The sequence below is a fragment of the Microtus pennsylvanicus genome, chromosome 15 (genome assembly GCF_037038515.1).
Source record: "Microtus pennsylvanicus isolate mMicPen1 chromosome 15, mMicPen1.hap1, whole genome shotgun sequence".
Lineage (NCBI taxonomy): Eukaryota > Metazoa > Chordata > Mammalia > Rodentia > Cricetidae > Microtus > Microtus pennsylvanicus.
Window position 1 is genome coordinate 16,612,715 of NC_134593.1, and position 21,250 is coordinate 16,633,964.

General features: G+C 36.3%; 1 protein-coding gene across 2 annotated transcripts in view; it reads left to right on the top strand.

Annotated features, from left to right (window-relative positions):
- Positions 1–21,250, top strand: part of Rnf17 (ring finger protein 17) — a 109,367-nt gene that overhangs the window by 49,098 nt on the left and 39,019 nt on the right. For both annotated transcript variants that reach the window (XM_075949439.1, XM_075949438.1), the window contains exons 11-19: positions 1,729–1,887; positions 3,566–3,755; positions 4,750–4,918; positions 6,617–6,807; positions 8,615–8,756; positions 13,026–13,179; positions 16,785–16,900; positions 18,988–19,105; positions 20,791–20,908. In XM_075949439.1, the coding sequence (XP_075805554.1) occupies positions 1,729–1,887; positions 3,566–3,755; positions 4,750–4,918; positions 6,617–6,807; positions 8,615–8,756; positions 13,026–13,179; positions 16,785–16,900; positions 18,988–19,105; positions 20,791–20,908 (1,357 nt within the window). The remainder of the gene's footprint in view (positions 1–1,728; positions 1,888–3,565; positions 3,756–4,749; positions 4,919–6,616; positions 6,808–8,614; positions 8,757–13,025; positions 13,180–16,784; positions 16,901–18,987; positions 19,106–20,790; positions 20,909–21,250) is intronic.

Genomic DNA, 21,250 nt, shown 5'->3' on the forward strand with positions numbered 1-21,250 from the left:
GTTGATAAATAATGATGTTTGTTATTTGGGACAGTTAGATTAGTAAGAAACCATGACTTAAGCCTTGTAAGACTACTAGAGATTTCTGTAAAGAATCCCTTTCCTTCCCCATGTGATGCTTTCTGTGCTGTTCAGTACATACAGAGTAAACCCTTTGTGAGGGACAGACACAGATACAGATGTAGGCATATATTCACATTTATGCAACAGAAGACATGGGGGCATGAAGTAGGGAGTTCAAATCTGGACTTGCTCTTTATTAATGGATCCAAGAAGTGCTTTTATTTCTTTCTTCAATGTGACACCGATGCATTACTGGTACTCAGAGTTAGTCACTAATGTATATAATCCTTGCAGTTGTGAGTTGCCATGTAGGTGCTGAGATTTGAATCCTGGTCTTCTGAAAGAGTATCCAGTTATCTGAGCCATCTCTCCAGCCCTTTCTGATCACTATTCTTTTAATTGATTCTATTTTAAAATTTTTAATGGTTATTACTTTCAATTATGTTGTTAATTCTATTTGTTACCCATTTGTGGAATTACTTTAGATGGTTACACAAGCCTAAGACCACAGACTACCACTTCTATGTGGAGGTAGGCCAGCTTCCTTACCAAGACCTCAGATTTCTTTTACCCAATTCTTAGTATTATTAAAGATAGTCTGTGTAGTTTATATTAGGTAGTTCAAATGGTCTGTTGCTCAGTTTCTGCCATATAGCTATACTTGTCAGTTCTAGAGCTTATAGCCTTTGTTCAGTAAATAAGTATATATTAAGTAGTCAAAAATGCTAAATATATATGAAAATATTCTTAAATTTATATTGAAACATTCTCAGTTGTCTTGCCACCTGTGCTTATTCTGTTCTCTATCTCTTTGTATAATTTATTAATGTATATGCAAATAAATACACATATATTATCTTTTTTAATACAGAATGCATTATACCATATACACTGTTTATGGCATTTCCCCTTAGCATAATTTGGATCTCTTTTTATAGAAGTAGAAACAATTGGACTAATTATTCCTATATAAATAACAAATTTCACTGTCATTAAATTTCTCTGTTCCATGTACACCAAAGTGCACACTTCTCTAACTATTGTTATGTACTTTGTTGACTTTGCGTAGGCATTTTGCCTTTTAACTTAATTTGTAAGACCTGGATGCAGAGTAGCCATAAGCTATATTGCTTTTGTAAGTATTTATATGCATTGACCTGGTTTTGGTGGACTCCATGGTATTCTAAGGTCCAAGTTCAGAAAAAACACTGAAGGTTTATGGTAGAGTTACAGCACATACTGTGACTTTATAACCTTACATGAACTTGTTCCACCTATAGAAAATGTTTGTCAGTCAGACAAAATGTTTGCAGCTCTTGTTACTAAAGAGTTGATAGTAGAGGCACTTGTAGTTCAGTGGTAGGAGCATTTGCCTAATGTGCATGGCAGCCAGGGTTCTGGTCCTGACCCCATACACACACACACACACACACACACACACACACACTCACTCACTCACACACTTGGGGACTTGGGGTTTAGACTCTTTGCTGAGGCCTTATTATTTTAGAAATGCGTCGCTATAAGACAGGTTTGTTTTTTGTTTCTATTTGTTGTTATTTGTTTGGGGTTGTTTGCTTTTAGGAAATTACAGATGCTCACCTTTTATGGTTCTTTCCTAGGTCATGTTTTAATAATATGCTTTAAATATGGATTCTTGCCCAGGTGGTCCAGAGCTAGTTTTTGTAAGCCATATAATACATCCTTGCCACTTCTATGTGCGGAAATATTCACAAATTAAAGATGCTATGGTGTTGGAGAAGAAGATGAAGCAGGTTTGCAATAAGAGCTTGCACCTAGATCCTTCAGACATTTTGGAGCTAGGTAAAGATTCCTCCAGATTATACGATCAAGTTTGTTTAAATAATGTAATTTTTGGCCAGCCTACATAGATTTGCTAAAAGATTTTTTCTTTTTTAATGTTCACATAAATGCTTTGAAATTATTTATGTAAATTTGCTAAATATTAAAATGAAATCTTGACACATAGAGTGTAACAGCTCCATTATGTGAGTTGCTTTTTACATTAATGAGCCCATGACAGTTTCTCTAGGCCTCTTGAGAATGAAGACTGTTAAGAGAATGGGTTCCAGCTTACCTGTTTCTCCTACCTCACTATGACTAGAGCTCTACTTGCAGCCTCTCTCCTTTTGTTGGGATAGACAAGAAGTTAAGTTTACCCTTTCCTGCCTACCATCCAGACTATAGCCAATGTTCTGTAATGAGACAGGTTAACAAGAGAGAAGAAGAAATATATTAATGAACATGGGAGGTTGAAGCTTAACTATTTAGAGAAGAGAGAACCAAGGTGGAAGAGAAGGAAACCAGAGCCAGTAGTTAATTATGGCAAATACAAGGTGTCTTATGCAAATAAAGCCCTTCAGGCAATTCTGAGAACTGACTCAGAATAGACAAAAAGCCTATCTCTGCTATTTGATGACTTTTTACTGTCTTCTTTTTTCTGATGTTTAATCTTTTCTGTATTTCTGAACATTATTAGGGAGTTTAAGAAAATCCTAATATTTTGGAAGTTCTCTTAGATAAAGAAACTGTGGGGAGGCAAACCTTATACTTGTTGAGGGAACCCCCCCCTCAAAAAAGGTTAGATTAGAGAGGCCTTGGTCCTGGCAATTTGTTTTGCTTACTATGTTAAAACGACACATTTGACCTTTGTCTCCTACTCCATGTTGGGTATAGTGGTGAATGTATTCAAGCCCAGTACTGGGGAGGCAGAAGCAGACAGATCTCTGTAAGAGTTCAAGGCTAGCCAGAGTTTCAGGATAGCCAGAGCTACATAGTAAGACCCTTTCTTCAAAAAAGAAAAAAACAACTCCATATGATTATTATACAGTTTAAGAGGATTAAAACACAAAAGGATGAGAACATTGACAGCTCATAGGATACATTCATTTTCAGGCCTCTTAATCTTTTTTTCATGGATAGTAATTTGAACTAAGTCCCTAGTTTATCCTCCCCTTCTGAATCACACTGTTAATGAGTATTAATTAATTTTGGAATTTCAGATACTACCATTCATTGTATCTTAATTCTAACTTGCTTTTACCAAGAGAAAATAAGTATATCATGTTAGTTAATATATTCGTGTGTGTGTGTGTGTGTGTGTGTGTGTGTGTGTGTGTGTGTGTGTGTGTGTGTGTGTGAATAGTGAGCTAGTGATTTCTGAAAGGCGTTCCTTTAGCTTTCGGATGGCAAGACAATCTCATGTGACTATGCTAATATAGTTTGTGAAACAAGATCCTCATTGAGTAACAACTTGTACTTTATGTGTTTTTAGCCCCTCAATTAGTTTATGAGTTTTTTTTAGTAAAGAAACTGCCACAGTGTGTTACCTTTTATTCTTACAGCACTTGGCAGTACTGTATAATTTAATAAATCAATGAATTAAGATTTCTTAGTAGGAAAACTAAGACACATATTTGTAAGTTAGAGCTTTACTTGATGTCTTTTTAAATAAACACTAATGATTTGTCTCTCCCATTAGGCGCAAGAATATTTGTCAACAGTATTGAGAATAGAATGTGGTGTCGAGGAATTATCACTGAAATAATTCCAACAAAAACTAAAAATATTAGAAAACCATGTAGTCCAACCAAGTTCTCAGTCTGTGAAATTTCAGTAATACAGATATTCATGGTAGATTTTGGAAATTCTGAAGTCCTGATCATCACAGGGTATGAATCTTTGTGATTATTTTATGTTCTTGGCCTGCTTAGAAACATTTGTGGGAAAGAGGATTGAAGGAAGGAAGGGAGGAATAAGGAGGGGAGGGAGGAGGGAGGAAAGTCAGTAACAGTTAAAGAGCTATCATTCATTTCCAAAACAAAAAAGCAACAAGTTTTATTGTTTTGCTGTATATTTGTCTTACAAAGTAAGTTAAATACTGTCCTTTATCAGTATTATTAGAAGATGAACTTGAGAAAGAGCTTTTTCTGTGCTCTAGATGTGTATCTTATGTGTCTCAGAGCAGGGAATAATGTACGGATGGTTCTAAATAAAGTATTAATAGTTAGCTACTAGTGGTTGGCTAAATTTTTAATCTTACTGCTATAAATTCATTAAAGGATGTTTGAGTCATGCTGTCTAACTCACTATAGGTTTTAAAAACTCTTTGCCTGGGTCTTAGGGAAAGAAATTGAAATGATTTTGTAGTGAGAACCACTATGCCTGTAGCATGGTTACTTTATTTAATGCTCACAGTTTCATAAATATGAATATATATATACATATATATATATAAATGTGTTCATCTGAGACAGTGGGTCATTCTCTTTAAGTTGAATAAATTCAAATAAAGGTAGTCAATATTTAATTCTATGTAGTAAAATAATTTGTTTATAATAATTAATAATAAAATAATTAATAAAAAGTATTACTTTAGAATATACATTTCGGCAAGATTTAACTTCAGGTTAATTCATAGAAGTACATACCTTGTAAAGGAGAAAAGACAATCAAAGATTGAAACATTATTATTTTTTTTTATCTTTCTTGAGACAAGGTCTTAACTGTGTAGCACTGACTGGCCTGGTGCTCACTATAACAACCCAGGTTGGCTTCAAACCAGCAAGAATTATCTGCCTCTGCTTCTACCTCCTGTGTATTGAGATTAAAGGCATGCATGACCATGCCTAGTGAAATCTTACTCTCCATATTACTTCTTCCCAGAGTTGGTGACACACACATGCGACCAGAGCATGTTGGTGAACAACGTATTACACTACGTGAATTCTGTCTGCTTCTGAGGAAGTCTGAACCATATAGCGAAGAGCTGTTGAAAGACATCCTCCCTTTAGCACACCTGTGCTCCTTGAAGGACATCGTGCCATACAATGCTGTAAGTGGAGTGGAGAGTGAGTCTTCCCTCAAAGGCTGTTGGAGTTTTAGTTGTGTTGCCAGTGAAATTGCTGAGCTAGTCTGAAAGAATGAGTTATGTCTTGACAAACACATTCTGCTTATGAACTGTTAGTGCTATAAGCCTCCAGCTTTCATAGCTGACATATTTTAATGAAAATTTGAGTTCAAGAAAGTTCGTATGAATGTAATGAAATATCCAAGTAAAACACTACATTTTAGGATAAATTTTGTCAAAATGAATCAGGAAATGGGATGTTGTATATTTCTAGACATTTCCCCCTTTCTCCATATTTTTATGCAGGGCTTGTGTAGCATTCTATTTTAAATTTTATTATACTTTTTTTATTGGTTTTTCGAGACAGGGTTTCTCTGTGGCTTTTGGAGCCTATCCTGGAACTAGCTCTTGTAGACCAGGCTGGTCTCGAACTCACAGAGATCCGCCTGCCTCTGCCTCCCGAGTGCTGGGATTAAAGGCGTGCGCCACCATTGCCTGGCTCATTTTTTTATTGATATTTATTGAGCTCCACATTTTTCTCTGCTCCCCTCTCTGTCTCTCCTCTCCCCCTCAACCCTCCCCCAAGGTCCCCATGCTCTTAATTTCTTCAGGAGATCTTGTATTTTTCTACTTTCTACTTCCCATGTAGATTAGATCTATGTAAGTCTCTCTTAGTGTCCTCATTGTTGTCTAGGTTCTCTAGGATTGTGGTTTGTAGGCTGGATTTCTTTGCTTTATGTTTAAAAACCACCTATGAGTGAGTACATGTGATAATTGTCTTCTGTGTCTGGGTTACCTCACTCAAAATAATGTTTTCTAGCTCCATCCATTTTCCTGCAAAACTCAAGCTGTCAATTTTTTCTGCTGTGTAGTACTCCATTGTGTAAATGTACCACATTATCCTTATCCATTCTATGGTAGAGGGGCATTTAGGTTGTTTCCAGGTTCTGGCTATGACAAACAATGCTAAAAAAGAGGTTTATTATCTCCCCCATTGGAAAGACAATCCTATGTGCTTAACATTCCTAGTTTCTCTGGAGATCTGTGGGCACAAGGATCTTTGTGCTATGCTGCCAATATTTAGTGTCCCTTATTTAGTCTCTTATACTGTTACAGTACTGTGGTCTTAAACTCAGAATTCAGAATTAACTTTTGAAGTTTTGTAATTTAAGTGGAAAATTCATATTCAACATACTGTATTTTTAAGTCATTATAATTTTCATTAATATTTTTGTAGAAGTATATTATGTTTATGAACGTTTGGCCTCCATGTATGTAAGTGTTCCCCTGTATGTATGTAACAGATTCCCCTGGAACTAGAGTTACAGATGGTTATGACCCACCATGTGGGGACTGGAAATCGAACCCCAGTTGCAAGAGCAGCAAGTACTCCAAACCATTGAGCCTTTCTCCAGCCCCCAGTTATCATTTACTATTCTAAAGGGACTTACAAACTTACAGCTATCTTAAGGTTGTATCTGTAGATTATTATTAGTGTGTCAGTATTGTGCATATATAGACTGCTCTTAGTTTATGGTCTCAGCTCTTTCCTAAATGCATGATTGGTTCAGTGTCTTTACTTAAAGTTGCAGGTGTGCCGGTGTAAAACTTCATCCAGCACTGTAACATTAGACCTAACTGTAATTACTAACTACTTTGGAATTTTATATTTCTTTCCCATAGAGTGAAGGCTGGGAAAAGGAAGCAAAAGTAGAATTTTTGAAAATGGTAAATAACAAGGCTGTTTTAATGAAAATTTTTGGAGAGGAAAATGATGTGCTTATTGTAGATCTGCAGAAACCACCAACAAATAAAATCAGCAGCGATATGCCTGTGTCTCTCAGAGATGCATTGGTTTTTATGGAACTAGCAAGGTAAGTAACTTGTTAAACTTAAATATTCTTCAATATTGAAGTGATATGAATTTGAGAGATGGCTCAGCAGTTAAAAGCCTAAGCTGCTCTTACAGAACACATACAGTTTGGTTCCCAGCACCCACAAGGCAGCTCAGAATTATCTGTAACTCCCGTGCCTCCTTCTACTCTCCTTAGACAACAGACACACATGTGGTACATACACATACCTGCAGGCAGAATACACAGAAACATAAAAGTAGATTATAGCTATAAATAGGAAAAGAAAGTTTTTAAGAATAAAGAAATCTGGCCTAGGCATATAACTCACTTGTTAGAGTGTCTGCCTAGCATGCACAAAGCCCTGGATTCAATCTCTAGTACTGTATGAACTAGTCACAGTAGCCATTCTGATAACCCTAGTACTTTACCTAGGATGTAAAGGTAGGAAGATCAGAAATACAGGGTCATCCTTAGCTACATAGCAAAATCAAAGCCAGGACTGACTACATGAGCCCCTAACTAACTCAAATAGTGATGATGATTAAAAAAAAGAAAGAAAAAATCATGGGCTCATGCTGGCGAGATGGCTCAGTGTTTAAGACTATGTGCTGTTTTTACAGAGGACCGTGGTTCCGGCACCCACATGGTGACTCACAACCATCTGTAACTCCAGTTGCAGGGGATCTAATTCTTTCTTCTAGTCTCTGAGGGAACCAGGCATGCATGTGGTGTACATACATGCTTACAGATTCATACACATAAAATAAATCTCAAAAATTTTATTGTGGCCTTTAAACTGAACTTTAGTGGTTTCAAAACATTGCTATCATGTTTTCTAAGTATAGTTACCTGTGAAAATTGCCTTTAGTATAGTTTAAGAAATTAAGGCAAAGCTGAGAAAATGGTTCAGTGGTTATGTAAAAGTGCTTGCCACACAAACTTCAGGGACTGAGTTCTAATCTCCAGACCCACATAAAAACACCTCTGGACACACAGCACAAGCATCCAATCTCAGTAATCCTATGGAGATGGGAGGGAGACAGAGGCAGGAGAAGCCCTGGGAGCTCAAGGACCAGCTAGTCTGACCTACACAGAAAGAGAATGGAGATCTTGTGTCAAATACGGTGGAAAGTTAAAACAACCTGAGGTTGTTCTCTGACCTCCACGTGTGCCATGAACACCCTCATTTTACACATACCTTACACACATACACACACACACACACACGGTAAATAAAAATAGAAAATGTGTATAGATATTAAATGTATTTTGAGTTTTGTTAACTTTATAAGAATCTATTAAGAGTTCCAAGAATTGTAATTTAGCTGTTCCTGCCTTAAATTATTTAGCCTTTGGGATGGGTTCATGATCACTAATCTAATTAATGTCTGAATCTAACATAGATACTTAGCATTTCCCTTTTTGTTTGTTCCACACAAACCAAAATTAAGTTGATGTAAGTAACTATGGAGACAGCAAAAGGTTCTAACTCTGCCCTGTATGACTAGATAAGTCCAGAAATGACCCACATATGTTTCCTTTAGAAAAATAAAGGAGCATTGAGACTAGGAAAGGCCACAGAGATTTCACTGATCTCACCTGGGCACCACAGTCCACAGCAATCATGAAATGCTTTTGACCAGTTCCAGCCCAAAAATGCATAAATCCGAGGCTTTATTATTGAACTCCTGTTCATCCAGGCTGAGTAAGTGGAAACCATGCCAAGATATTTAAGTTAGAAGAGGACACTGAAAATGGTGAATAAGTCAGTGTTTGTACAGGCCAGAACCTTTATAAGAACGGCTTTGCTTATGCTTTTAATTAGGTTTAGGTCACAGTCACCAAGAAGTCACAGTGAAAAAAATACAACTTTATGCTACCATCCCCCCATTTTGCCCGAAGAGACGACAGAAGTTTCAGTCATGGTTTGCCATATAAATAGCCCTACTGATTTTTACCTTCAGTTGGTAAGTATATGTTCTTTTTTTTTTTTTTTTTTTTTTTTTTTGGTTTTTCGAGACAGGGTTTCTCTGTAGCTTTGGAGCCTGTCCTGGAACTCCCTTTGTAGACCAGGCTGGCCTCGAACTCACAGAGATCCGCCTGCCTCTGCCTCCCGAGTGCTGGGATTAATATGTTCTTTTAAGAGTTTTGTTTGTTTTTTTCCAGAGCTGAGGACCAAACCCAAGGCCTTGCACTTGCTAGGCAAGTGCTCTACCACTGAACTAAATCCCCAACTCTTAGATTTTTAAGTAGACATGTTTAACAGGAGTGAATAAAAATTAGCCAAACAATTCTTGAGTACATTTAAATTTCTTCGGAGCTGCACTTTTAACAGGAAGTTTACAGGATTTATGACAAATTCAAAATCTCTCCTACAAGTTAGTCAATGGTAGGCAAGGACAGGAACTGTACTTACCTGTGAATGATTTTGCTACTTTGTAGACTCAAGAGACGAGAAAAACTGCTTCCAACCCCAAATATCTAAGAACTGTTAGTACCAACTTCATAGTAGATTAAAGACTTCAGATTAAGTTTGGGATGTGTGATTGATCAATTAGTTTAGACATCAGATAAAATACCAGGCTCATCATTGACCTCTCATTGCTTTACATGAGTTACCTCATATAAAAACCTTATGTTGCTGGGCGGTGGTGGTGCACACCTTTAATCCCAGCACTCGGGAGGCAGAGCCAGGCGGATATCTGTGAGTTCGAGGCCAGCCTGGTCTACAGAACTAGTGCCGGGACAGGCGCCAAAGCCACAGAGAAACTTTGTCTCAAAAAACAAACAAACAAAAAACACCTTTTTTCTTTGTGTCAATCAAAATACTAAGATGGGGCCTGAAGACTGCCTTAGCATTTAAGAGCACTGGTTGTTGTTCCAGGGACCCACATGTTGGCTCACAACTGTCAGTAATTCTGGCCTTTAATGATTTTAAACATGCAAGTGGAGCACAAGCATGCACCCAGGCAAAACACTTAATACACATATAAATAAATACCTTGATAAAGATGTTACTGTTCTATTTGGTGTGGAGTCTGACCACAGGAATAAAGCATCTTGTCGATGGCCACACAGCTCTGAAAGGGGACAGCCAGGCTTAAACTAGGCCATGTTGCTTCAGAGCCTGTCATCTCCAATGTAGCACCACACTTGCAGGTTGCCTGGATGATTAGCAGAAGTTTCTAACCTTGTAATATGTTAGGACGGGCAGTTTTTTCTTCCAGTGTCTTTTTATCTGGGTAAATATGCATAATAATTTAACATTCTTAATTAAAATATTTTGAGAACTTCATAATTGAGTACCATATTTACATAATTTCTACTCTTCCCTCTACCCACTCTACAATAGTCCTGAGCCTTAAGTATCAGGAATGTGTTATAGGTATATTACAGTTGAAAAGATGTTTAGGAAAACCATAGGAAAATATATTACTTTATTATTTTATACACACACACACACACACCAGCACGCATGCACGCACACACATACACACATGCTTGTGAATGAAGTTATACCATTTGGGGTGAAAATACTACCCTAAGAGCCATAAATTATCTTAACAAAAACTCCTATGCTAGGCAAAAAAAAAAAAAGTAATAGGGTTTGTGATTTTACTGCATTCTTGAATAAAATAGGTTTCTTTTATTAAACAAGGATATTTTGTATAGCATGAAGGTATTGTTTCTAAAGTTCTGTATTTCTCTCTCCCCTAATCAAGGGTATTTGATTAGTTCTCCAAATGCCAGTTATTAATGTTAAGAAAATTTGCTTGTTTTTTTAAGACAAAATCTTGCTATCTGTCCTTGGCCTAGAACTCAGTATACAGACCAGGCTTGCCTCAAACTCATAGAGATCTGCCTGCCTCTGCTTCACGAGTGCTGGGGTTACTTACCTATTGCATTTTGATTTAAGAGAGAATTTCCAATTTATTTTAAAACTGTTAGATAAATTATACGAAATGGATATTTGTGGCATCAAAGCTATCAGACTAATTTAGTAAGCACAAGAAAAACAATATTACTGTCTGATAAGTCAGACTCATGGTCACAGTTACACAGGAATTTTAGCATACTAATAGTGAGTTGTAAGTATTATATCTTCCCATGTGTTGTAGCATGAATGTACAAAATCACCAGTAAAAGTTAAGCAAAAAGATTTGGCTGAAATCTGTCAAACCTTTGGATATAATGGTCACTTTGGGGGGAATACAGTGGCTATACTGTACTCGGTAGCATAAGAAAAATGCTGGCAAGATGGGTCATCGAGTAAAACACAAACAAACAAAAATAACAACAGTAACAACTTGCTGCTGAGCCTACCAACCTGAGATAGGTCTGGACAACCATATGGTAGGAGAGAACTGATTTCTTCAGGTTGTTCAGCCTCCACAGGAATGGTGTAATACCTGTACCCACACATACATAAATGTGATTTTAAAGATTTTTAGTAGTATAAGGATGTAACCACATTATGGTCTTTGAATGTAATATTGTCCTCATAATCTCATAGGGAGTGACTATTAGGAGGTGTAGCTTTGTAGGAGCGAGTATGGCTTGTTAGAGGAACTGTGTCACTGTGGGGTGGACTTTAAGGTTTCCTATGCTCAGAATATGACCCAGTAGTATACAAGATTATTCTGGATGGTCCCAGCATAAAATAATAAATATCTGAGGTAATAGCTATGCCAATTGCTCTAAACTGTTGATAATACATTAAATATATGATATTGAAATGCCATAGTCTATCCCATAAATGTGTACAACTATTATGTACCAATTAAAAATAAAAAGCATATTTTGAAACAAAAAAAAAAGAATATGACCCAGTGAGTCAGTCAGCTTCCTGTTGCCTGCAAGGTGTAGGACTCTCAGCTGTTTCCACACCACAGCAGCCTGCACGGACATCATGCTCTCCGCCACGATAATAATGGACTAAACCTCGGAGCCACCCCAATTAAATGTTTTCTAAGAGTTGCCGTAGTCATAGAATCTCTTCACAGCAATAGTAAACGCTAACTAACACGTATAAACCCAGAAGGTGGAAAACTCTACAGAAAAGGAGGCCCTGATTTATATATATATATAAACAATAGTTTCTCATTTTACATACCAATCCTAGTTCCCACTCCCTCCCCTCTTCCTGCTTTGATTTTTTCTAATGGTGTAAATGTGGAGATCAAAGGACAACTTGCCAGAATTGGTTCTCTCCTCCCACCATATGGATCACAAAAAAATAGATTGGCAGACTTGGCAGTATATACTTTTGCCTGCTGATTCATCTCACTGGCCCATAAGAGGTTAGTTTTTCAAAATGTATTTTCATTATTTTAATTTTATGTATGTGGGGTGTGCTTATAAGTGCAAGTGGTGGGAGAAGCCAGAAGCTATGAATTCTCCTGAATTTGGAGGCCCCCTGACAGAACAGAACTTGGGGCCTCTCCAAGAGCAGCATGTACTCTTAACCACTGAGCCATCTCTCCAGCCCCCACCCTGGAAAAGTTATTCTTAAAAGAGGGCTGTGTTAGCCTCTAGAGTTAGTTTATGAATTTCTGATATAACTGCCAGAAACATTATGTAATCTTAATACATAACCATTCCGGTCATTTAGAGAAAACTAAATATGACCTAGAAACATGAGTAGGAAAGGAACGTTTACTGAAGTAAACTGAGAACTGGTGAAAATGCTGCTCACTAAACTGTGCATGCAGTGAGCTGGAGAGATATGCAGTGGTTAAGAGCACTGGCTGTTTTTTAGAAGGCCAAGATTCAGTTTCCAGTACCCACATGGTGGCTCACAAACATCTGTAATGCCAATTCCAGGAGATTCTAATGCCCTCTCCTGCTTCCCATGGGTATCATGTATGCATGTGGTGCACAGACATTCATGCAGGCGCAACACACATACACATAATATAAAAATCTTCAAATTTTATGTACAATATGACTTAGTTCTACTAAAAACAAAAGTGTATATATACAGACATGTCTTGATAAACATGCAGGAAGAAGTTACCTTATTGAATAGAATTCTAGTTTTGTTACGTCTACACATAATAATTTTATACCGATCTGAAAGTCTCAAAAATAAATTACACAATGCCTACCTGATTAATAGATCTATATTGAATGCCGGGTTTAAAGTTTATGAGTTTCTGAGGAGTGCCTATAATAAATTCAACATTTGAGTTTCTATTTTCTATGAAGCTACAGTGCCATATCCCTTTCTTTCTCAGATGGAGAATCTGGACTTTTTATCTCTTTTAAAGACAATTGAGGAATTCTATAAAGGAGAAGATGGAGAAAATCTAGAAATCCTTTGTCCTGTTCAAGATCAAGCATGTGTAGCAAAATTTGAAGATGGAATTTGGTATCGTGCAAAAGTCATCGGTAGGAAAGTGCATGTTGTTTCCACAGGGAAATGTCGAGTGTAAGGGCTAGCATCTTCTGAGCTGTTAGAAAGTAAACCATGGAGGTGGTGTTACCTTCTCCTGCCCTGTACTCTGTCATATGTCTTTAGAAGGCAGTGGTGATATTAAGAGGTGAGTCTCTGGCTACTAGAATTTTATTTGCTTGATTAGGAATTAATCATCAGGAATCTGGGTAGAAAACCAGTAGGTGACACAGAGCAGCAAAAAAACATTCTTGAAAGTTGGCTGTCCCTTTCTCTCTGTTTCTTGCTCTTTTGTTTGCTTATTTGTTAAGGTACAAATCTCTTAACTTCTTTCTGAATTGTTTTATTACTTAATTTTCCTAGGGAAATTGTTTTATTATTGTCCCTTTCTTTCTGTACATTTTTTTACATTCTCCTTAAGTAATTGAATCTAGCTCACAAATAATAGAATTAGAACCCAGCATGATAGGTCACACCTCTAATTCCAGCACTAAGAAAGCATAAAGAGGAGAATCACTTCAAAGTCATCCTTAGCTACATAGCAAGTTCAATGCTAACCTGAACTATATGACTTTATCTCATGTCTCAGAAACAACAGCAAGAACATTACAAAATGAAATGATAAAAAGTTAAAAGTAAAGCCAGGTGTTATGGTCCTGTCTGTAATCTTAGCTGCTGTGGAAGCTGGGGTAGAAGGACTGAAAGTCCATGGTCTAAGTGATTTATCTAAAATCATAACTCAGGATGAAATAATAAAATGATCTGTGGACATAGCTAAACAATAGAGCATTGGCCTAGCATGTGTCATGCCTTTGCTTCAATTTCCAATAGCAAAAAATACATTAAATATAAAAAACAAGGATTGGATATTAAAGATTTCTGAAAATGAAGGTACTAGCAAGAAATAGCGAACAAGTATGTTTGTTACTCCCTACCTATGGCTATGAAAGAACAATTATGTATAAAGCTGTGGGTTTCAGAAGTTAGATAGACCATGGGCAGTTTCAGTCCAGGACACTATGTGCGGGTTTTTGTTTGGTTTGGTTTGGTTTTACTTCAATAAAATACATGTCAAGACCTGGTCCTCAGTGCAGCAGTATTGGAAGGTAGAACCTAGCGGGAAATTTTTTGGGTCATGAGAGCAGAACTTTTATTGGAAGAGTGAACTCTTGCTCTGGATTAATTTCCAAGAGAGTAGGTGATTTCAAACAAGGCTGCCTCTCACTCCCTCTGTCACATGCACCCACTTGCCCTTCCACTTTCCACCATGAGTTGAACGTCCTTACCAAAAACCAAGCAGACTGTAGCCATGTACTATGGTGTTTAACTTTTTCACCATCTTTCTGTACATTTTCTACATTCTCCTCAAGTCTACATAGCCTTTAATTCCAACATTTGGGGGCTGGATTCTCTAGAACAGTGAGCCATACATGTGCTATAAACCAGTTTTTATTTATAGGTCACACTGTCAGATACTCTGATAGCAAGAGAAAAGGGAATAGGTCCTGTTTGTAATCATGTTTCTTTTTATTTAAAGGATTGAGTTTAGTTTTGTACTGTTCAAAATGTTTCCCCTATTAACCTAAGAATCTAACTAGCTACTACTAAAACAGAAACTTTTAAATCTTATATGAAAATCATTTAATCTTCCAAATTAAGTTTTTTATCCTCAGTTATCATTTATTTTAATTCAGTCTGTGGTTACTATCTTAAACCAACTAAAATATTTTCAGATACAGTTCTTTTAAATGTCTTTGTTTGTGTTGCTATAACCAAATAGCACAGTCTGGGTTGCTTATAAACAGTAGAAACACTGGTCACACTTCTGGAGTCTGAGAAGTCTAAGTCTGCTTCTAAGAGTTAGCATTGCTGCATCTTTCAAGCAGCACAAGTGCCATTTCCATAAATGGCAGAAGGATGAAAATGAGTGTGTGTTTTCTTCATTTAGCCATTTTACAAGGGCCCCTAGTCCCATACTCTAGAGCACAGACCTTATGACTCAGTCATTTCTTTTGTTACATTGGGAATTAAGCTTCAACATGAATTTCAGAGGAAACGAAACTATTTAAACCATATGAATAAAGATACCAGTGTAACTTTTTTAACAAATATATGTGGAATACATGTGAATTAAAAGAAATTTTTAAAGTCTACTTTTAAAATTAGGATTACTAGCTTCAAATCATTTATTTGTTGAACAGTAGACTCTTTTAAGTAGTGATGTTAGAGACAGGTTCAGTCTTCATGGCAACTTTAAAGGTAGAATGAGTATCTATATATGACTCAGTGGTTTTGCCTTCCTGTATCTTCCAGCTTTACTGGATGACACATTGAAGGCTGTACATGGTAACAGGTTGGTTTGGTTTGCTTTGATTTCCTAGTGTCTGTTTCATTTGCAGTTTCATATCCTCCTCAAATACAGTTGTTTGTGATTCTTTCAATTGGGTGGGAAGTGGTTTTGTTTTATCTGTCATTTCTTCCTAAAATCTTTAACGCTTCTCTCAAGGCTTCAGTTACAGATTCTATCTACTTATTTGTTACTGTGTAAGATGTTTTAGATCGCTGTATAGCTCTTTTGTCCTCACTTCTCCACATGCTTGTATCACTATTTTAAAGTTCCTATATATAGATACTCTCATTGCTAATCTGTAAAATAAACTCTAATTCTAGGTTGACCATTATGACAGATTTTCACTTACATTATTTTCTTTTAATGTATACATTTTCCTAATACCTCAAAATTTTTTGTATGATTAAGCCTTTAGAATAATCTTAGTTTTGTTGTATCTTTAAACCATGGAAGCATTCTTCCATTGTTTTCCCTCACTGATAGTGCTTAGTCTCTCAGATTGCTACACATTTGTTGTTCTGAGACTTCATGTCACCTGACAATACACTTCATTGTTCCTCTGTATGAGAGCCCCTGTTTCCTATGTTTATCACTTTAAGCTACTCCTGTTTTGGTGCTGCCATCTTCCATTGCTTTACTCAGAAAAAATGAAAGAATAAATAAATAAATATGGGATTTCCCTGCCTACTGGCTCTGTTCTCATATGTGATTTATAATTTGGATAAAGAAAAAACACTGTTGATTAAATTTCATGCCAATAGCCTTATACAATTTAAAACTACATCTCAGTCAGAGTCTTGAAGAGTAAAAAAAATCATGATGCTGGAAGAATTGAGACTTCTAACCTAGGGGTGCATGTAGGAGCCTGGGAGATTTCTCCACCACCTCAGCCATTCTGGATGTTTGCTATCATAGACTAACTTCTACAAGTGTCATTTTGAGTTCTGTGCTGTGCCACCTCTCCACATCTTCCAGTCAGTCAGTAATACTGGATTCCTTCCTCTGTTGTAGTGATAATGTTGCTGCATTCATCTTTCTGCTTAAAAATGATAGCAATGAGTTTCATAGCCATGTATGTATGCTCAGGAAATCTAAAGCTTTGGCCATCCACTTGGATGATTTCATATGAGTCAGTTTATCCTTATTCAAGTTTCTGCATAGTCGAGCTTCCCAAAGTTTTCTTTATAGTACAGACCAGACCAACAGAGAGATCCGGTATGTTTGTGATTTCTAATTTTATAACTTTTAAAGGATTGCCTGGACATCGGGAAGTAGAAGTCCAATATGTGGACTTTGGTAATACTGCAAAAATAACACTTAAAGATATGCGGAAAATAAAGGATGAGTTTCTGGACCCCCCAGAGAAGGTAATTCACCTGTTTCAAACACTGCAGCTAGAATATTAATCTATATGAAATAGAAGGTTTTTGTACATAGAAATGCCATGTTAATGTCTGTTTTTACCTATAAACAGTTTCTGATATAAGAACTATAGATTAAGTGCTGCTTTATAGATAAAATAATCTTTAAGAAACACTTTATGGAGCTAGAAGGTAGAATACTTGCCTAGCTTGTACAAGGCCCTGGGTTCAGTCCCAAACTCTGCAATAATAATAATAGATATATGTTGCCGAATAAATATAAACATTTAATATATTTCAGTCATAAGCACCTACTGGTGTGGAGCTATTCATTCATCCTCATGAGCTATCATGTAATGTGCTAAGAGTTTCAGTTTCTTGACACATTGAGTGATAAAGTTCATTTCAGAAATACTTTTGCTGTTGTTTAATTACTGTATTAGTAGTCAAAGATCTACAATAGAAAGAAATGTGGGCAAATATATAAAATACTTAACCATAATCTCTGAGGAGTAGGATAAGAAAGAGGCTTACTTCTCATTTATATTCTCTTGTTATTGAATTTTTTAAGATGTCTTTAAAAAGAGATTTATGTCACTCTATTCACTTTTAAAATGTATTATTTTATTTTTCTTTTGTGTGTATGTGCACATACACAGATAGGCCATAGCATTCATGTAGTTAGAAAGACAACTTGTGGAAATTGGTTCTCTGCTTCCATTATCTTGGCTTCAGGGATGGGACTCAGGTTTTCTGACTTGGGAACGTATACCCTTAACTGTAGCGCCATCTCACCAACACAGGCTGTCTTTGTTTTTTAATAGGAAGTATCGTAAAAAGAATCTAGAAAATACAGATGAGCAAAAAGAAGTGAATCACTCAAGAATATTCAGTGAGGCTGGGGAGATGGCTCAGTTGTTTAAAGCACTGACTGCTCTTCCAAGAACGCTGGTTTGATTCCTAGCATCCACATGGCAGCTCACAGTCATCTGTAACTCCAGTGTCAGGGCTTCTGATTCCCCGTATGGTCTCTGTGGGCACGAGGAATGCATGTGATGCACAAACATGCAGGAAAAATGCATACATTGCATAAATAAATATTTTACAACATATTCAACTTTTTAACCAGGCATAGTGACACATACCTATAATCTCAGCATCCAAGAAGAGGTAGACAGATCTCTGTGAATTCAAGACCAGCCTGCTCTATATACCAAGTTTTGTATGATCCAGAGTTACATGGTAGGACCCTGTATCAAAAAAGCAAACCAAAAATATTTAGTGTTTTTAATATATGTTCTTGTGGGATACGTCTTTCACAATGTTTTTCTTTTTTAGACAGTTTTACTATCTTACTGTAGAGCTCTGGCTGACCTGTCACTAGCCATGTAAACCAGGCTGGCCTCACCTCACAAGTGATTCACCTGCCTCTGCCTCCCAGGTTTCGGAATTAAAGGTGTGAGCTACCATGCCCATCCACCTTTCACATTTTTATCAGTTCTAGAATGAATATAAATTGTCTTCTATGTGTGCATTTCTCTTTACAATATATCATAAATGTCTTACTTTTAAATGAATGCTTATCATTCATATATATATATATGAATTGTAATAATTTCATTCAACCAAGTAGTTAATTCCAATTATTTTAATTTATAAAGTTATGGGTACTAAACATATTCCATGAATTTTAAATAGTTTGAATTAGAGGGTTTTTTTTAAGGTTTTACTTGATTTGATTTAGGATTTATTTATGTATCTATTTGGAGTTCTGCAGTTAGACTCTAGGACCTCAAGCATGCTTTTCTAGTGTTGTGCCAACCAAGCTATGGAGATATTAGTTTTCTATCTTTATGTAAAACTTGGAAATAACTAGGAATTAAGATATATATATACGTATATGCTTATATGTATATATATTTTTTCCCTGAAGACAGGCTTTTGGAGCCTGTCCTGGAACTCACTCTGTAGACCAGGCTGGCCTCAAACTGGCAGAGATCTGCCTGTCGTGAGATGGTTCAGCTGTTGAAGGCTAGGCTCACTACCAAAAATATAAGTTCATATTCTTAATAGTGGAATTTCATTTGATACAGGCAATTAAATGTAAGCTGGCATATATTGAACCAAGTAAAAGAACACAGTGGTCCAAAAAGGCTAAAGAAAAATTTGAAGAAAAGACTCAAGACAAATTTGTGACATGTTCTGTTATTAGTAAGCTATTTCTATCTTTGTCTATTATTATTATTTAAATAAGATTAACATTATATAATAATGTTCATATTTTAGAATAAATTCAATGTGCCTAGATAATAGTAATAATGAGAAATAACATTCATTTAGAATTAGAACTGGGGGATTCTTATCTTTGTTAAGCCTTGTAGTCAAAGCACATCAGGGGAAAAAAAATCATACCTTTGAAAACTAAAGTCATCCTTATGATAGATAATGGTTTGCACCTTATAGTCTCTGCTACTTGAATCACTGGGGCCAGAGACTTGAGGCCAGTATCAGCAACATAACCAGTTCCCTTTTAAAACAATGAAATCATCAATCCACCTTTACTGTGGCCTTTTGCAAGCATAAAGCCAAAAATTAGCTTATTTATCTGCATTTACTGGGTCTAAGGTTTAATCTTATGCAAGTGAAGGGAGGCAGAACTTGGTGAGTAAATAGCTTTTGTTTGTTTCCTTGGTTACTTGGGATTTTTTTTCCCTTTAATTTGTCCCATTCAGTTGTAGGTTCTCTCCATATTTTGAAAAAAGGTATTCCAGTTTTACATATTTTCAGGCCTACACCCCTAGATGACCACTAGCCCAGTTTTCTAACAAAAGTTCTGAAAATCAAAAGTTGGATGGCTGAGTCTGAGTTGTTAGATGTGTGTGCTTTTATCTGAATTGGAGAGCCTTTGTCTTCTTTTCAGTAAATACACATTCTGCTTCAAAGCAGAAATGGGTGTGGTCTGCTTGCCCCACACTCCATTTTGAGTATTCATTGTAGATAGTGTGTGTGCATTCTTTAGATTGAAGAATTCTGAATCTCCAAACATATCTGTCTGGTCCTAAAGATTGTCAATAAGAAGATGTGAATCTTAGATAAAAAATACACACACATGCATATACATACATATGTTTGTTTGTATGCAATTTTTATCTTTTCCAAATAACAAAATCTAACAGTGTTGGGTTTGGTGAGCCCTAGTATATGAAATACATAGGCCGTGTTTATTTAAAGAAGATCTGTAGTGGCTTTTCAGCTCTGTCACAGTCATGAATGAATACAACTCCCATAAGAGGATTAATTTCTGAAGGATTAATAGGATTAACTTCTGAAGGATTAATAGGAGGATTAACTTCTGAAGGATTAATAGGAGGATTAACTTCTGAAGGATTAATAGCTTCAGTGATACAGTGTCTATTTAGAAGAAATGTTCAGTTGAAGAGAAATATGATTATAGAAATTGCAACCTTGGTGTTTAGAATTTTTACATCTGGCTTCTCTGAGATGAACAACAAAGTTCTCCTAGTCCTTGAGCAAATTCTTCTGAGTTTGGAACAACTTTAACTTGGATAGCTGCTGCTTAACATTTGGATATAAAACCTTTGAATATATATTAATTTTTATAAATCCTTAAATTGCTTTTGGTTCATTATAGAACAAATAGCACATGATAGCCTACTGTAAAATTTGTAGTACTCTTTGCATGCTGTGCACTAGGTAGATCACTGTGGCTTCAGAATACTGCTCTACCTCCTAGGAAAACTAACAGTATTCAGCCAGAAATCTCATATATACAAAAGCCAGAAGTTGCTTCTAATTTTTAGAAGACAAGTTTACTAATTTAGTGCACTTTTTAGCACATGTCTTTCTTTCCCAAACTAGTTTTAATGATTTTACAGAGATTCTGGAAAATAATGTGCTCTTGGTTGAGCTTTTTGATTCTCGGGTTCCTGGAGCAACTGCTGTTAGTATTAATGACCAGCTTGTCAAAGAAGGCCTAGCGACTTACGAAGCGGGGTAAGTGTTGGTACAGTATCACCTTAGTTCATAGGTAATGCTTTAATCACCAGAAGAAAAGGAATTTCCTGTTCCTGCATGAGAGAAGAGATGGTAGGGGAGATGGTTAGAGTCATTAGTCTGAGGAGGAGTAAAGCAGCCTTCTTTTCACTTCTAGCTGGAATGAAAATCAAGAGAAGGGCTTCTTGAGATAAAGACTGCTTCTAAGATAAAGAGGCTAACATATTATTTCCAGGTAAAATCTGCTTAAGCAGCATCTTGGTCCTATTTAAAAAAATCAGAATGAGAAGCAGCACTAAGGACAGTGGGAGAGTCTGCATTCCCAATTTAAGAAATTTTTAT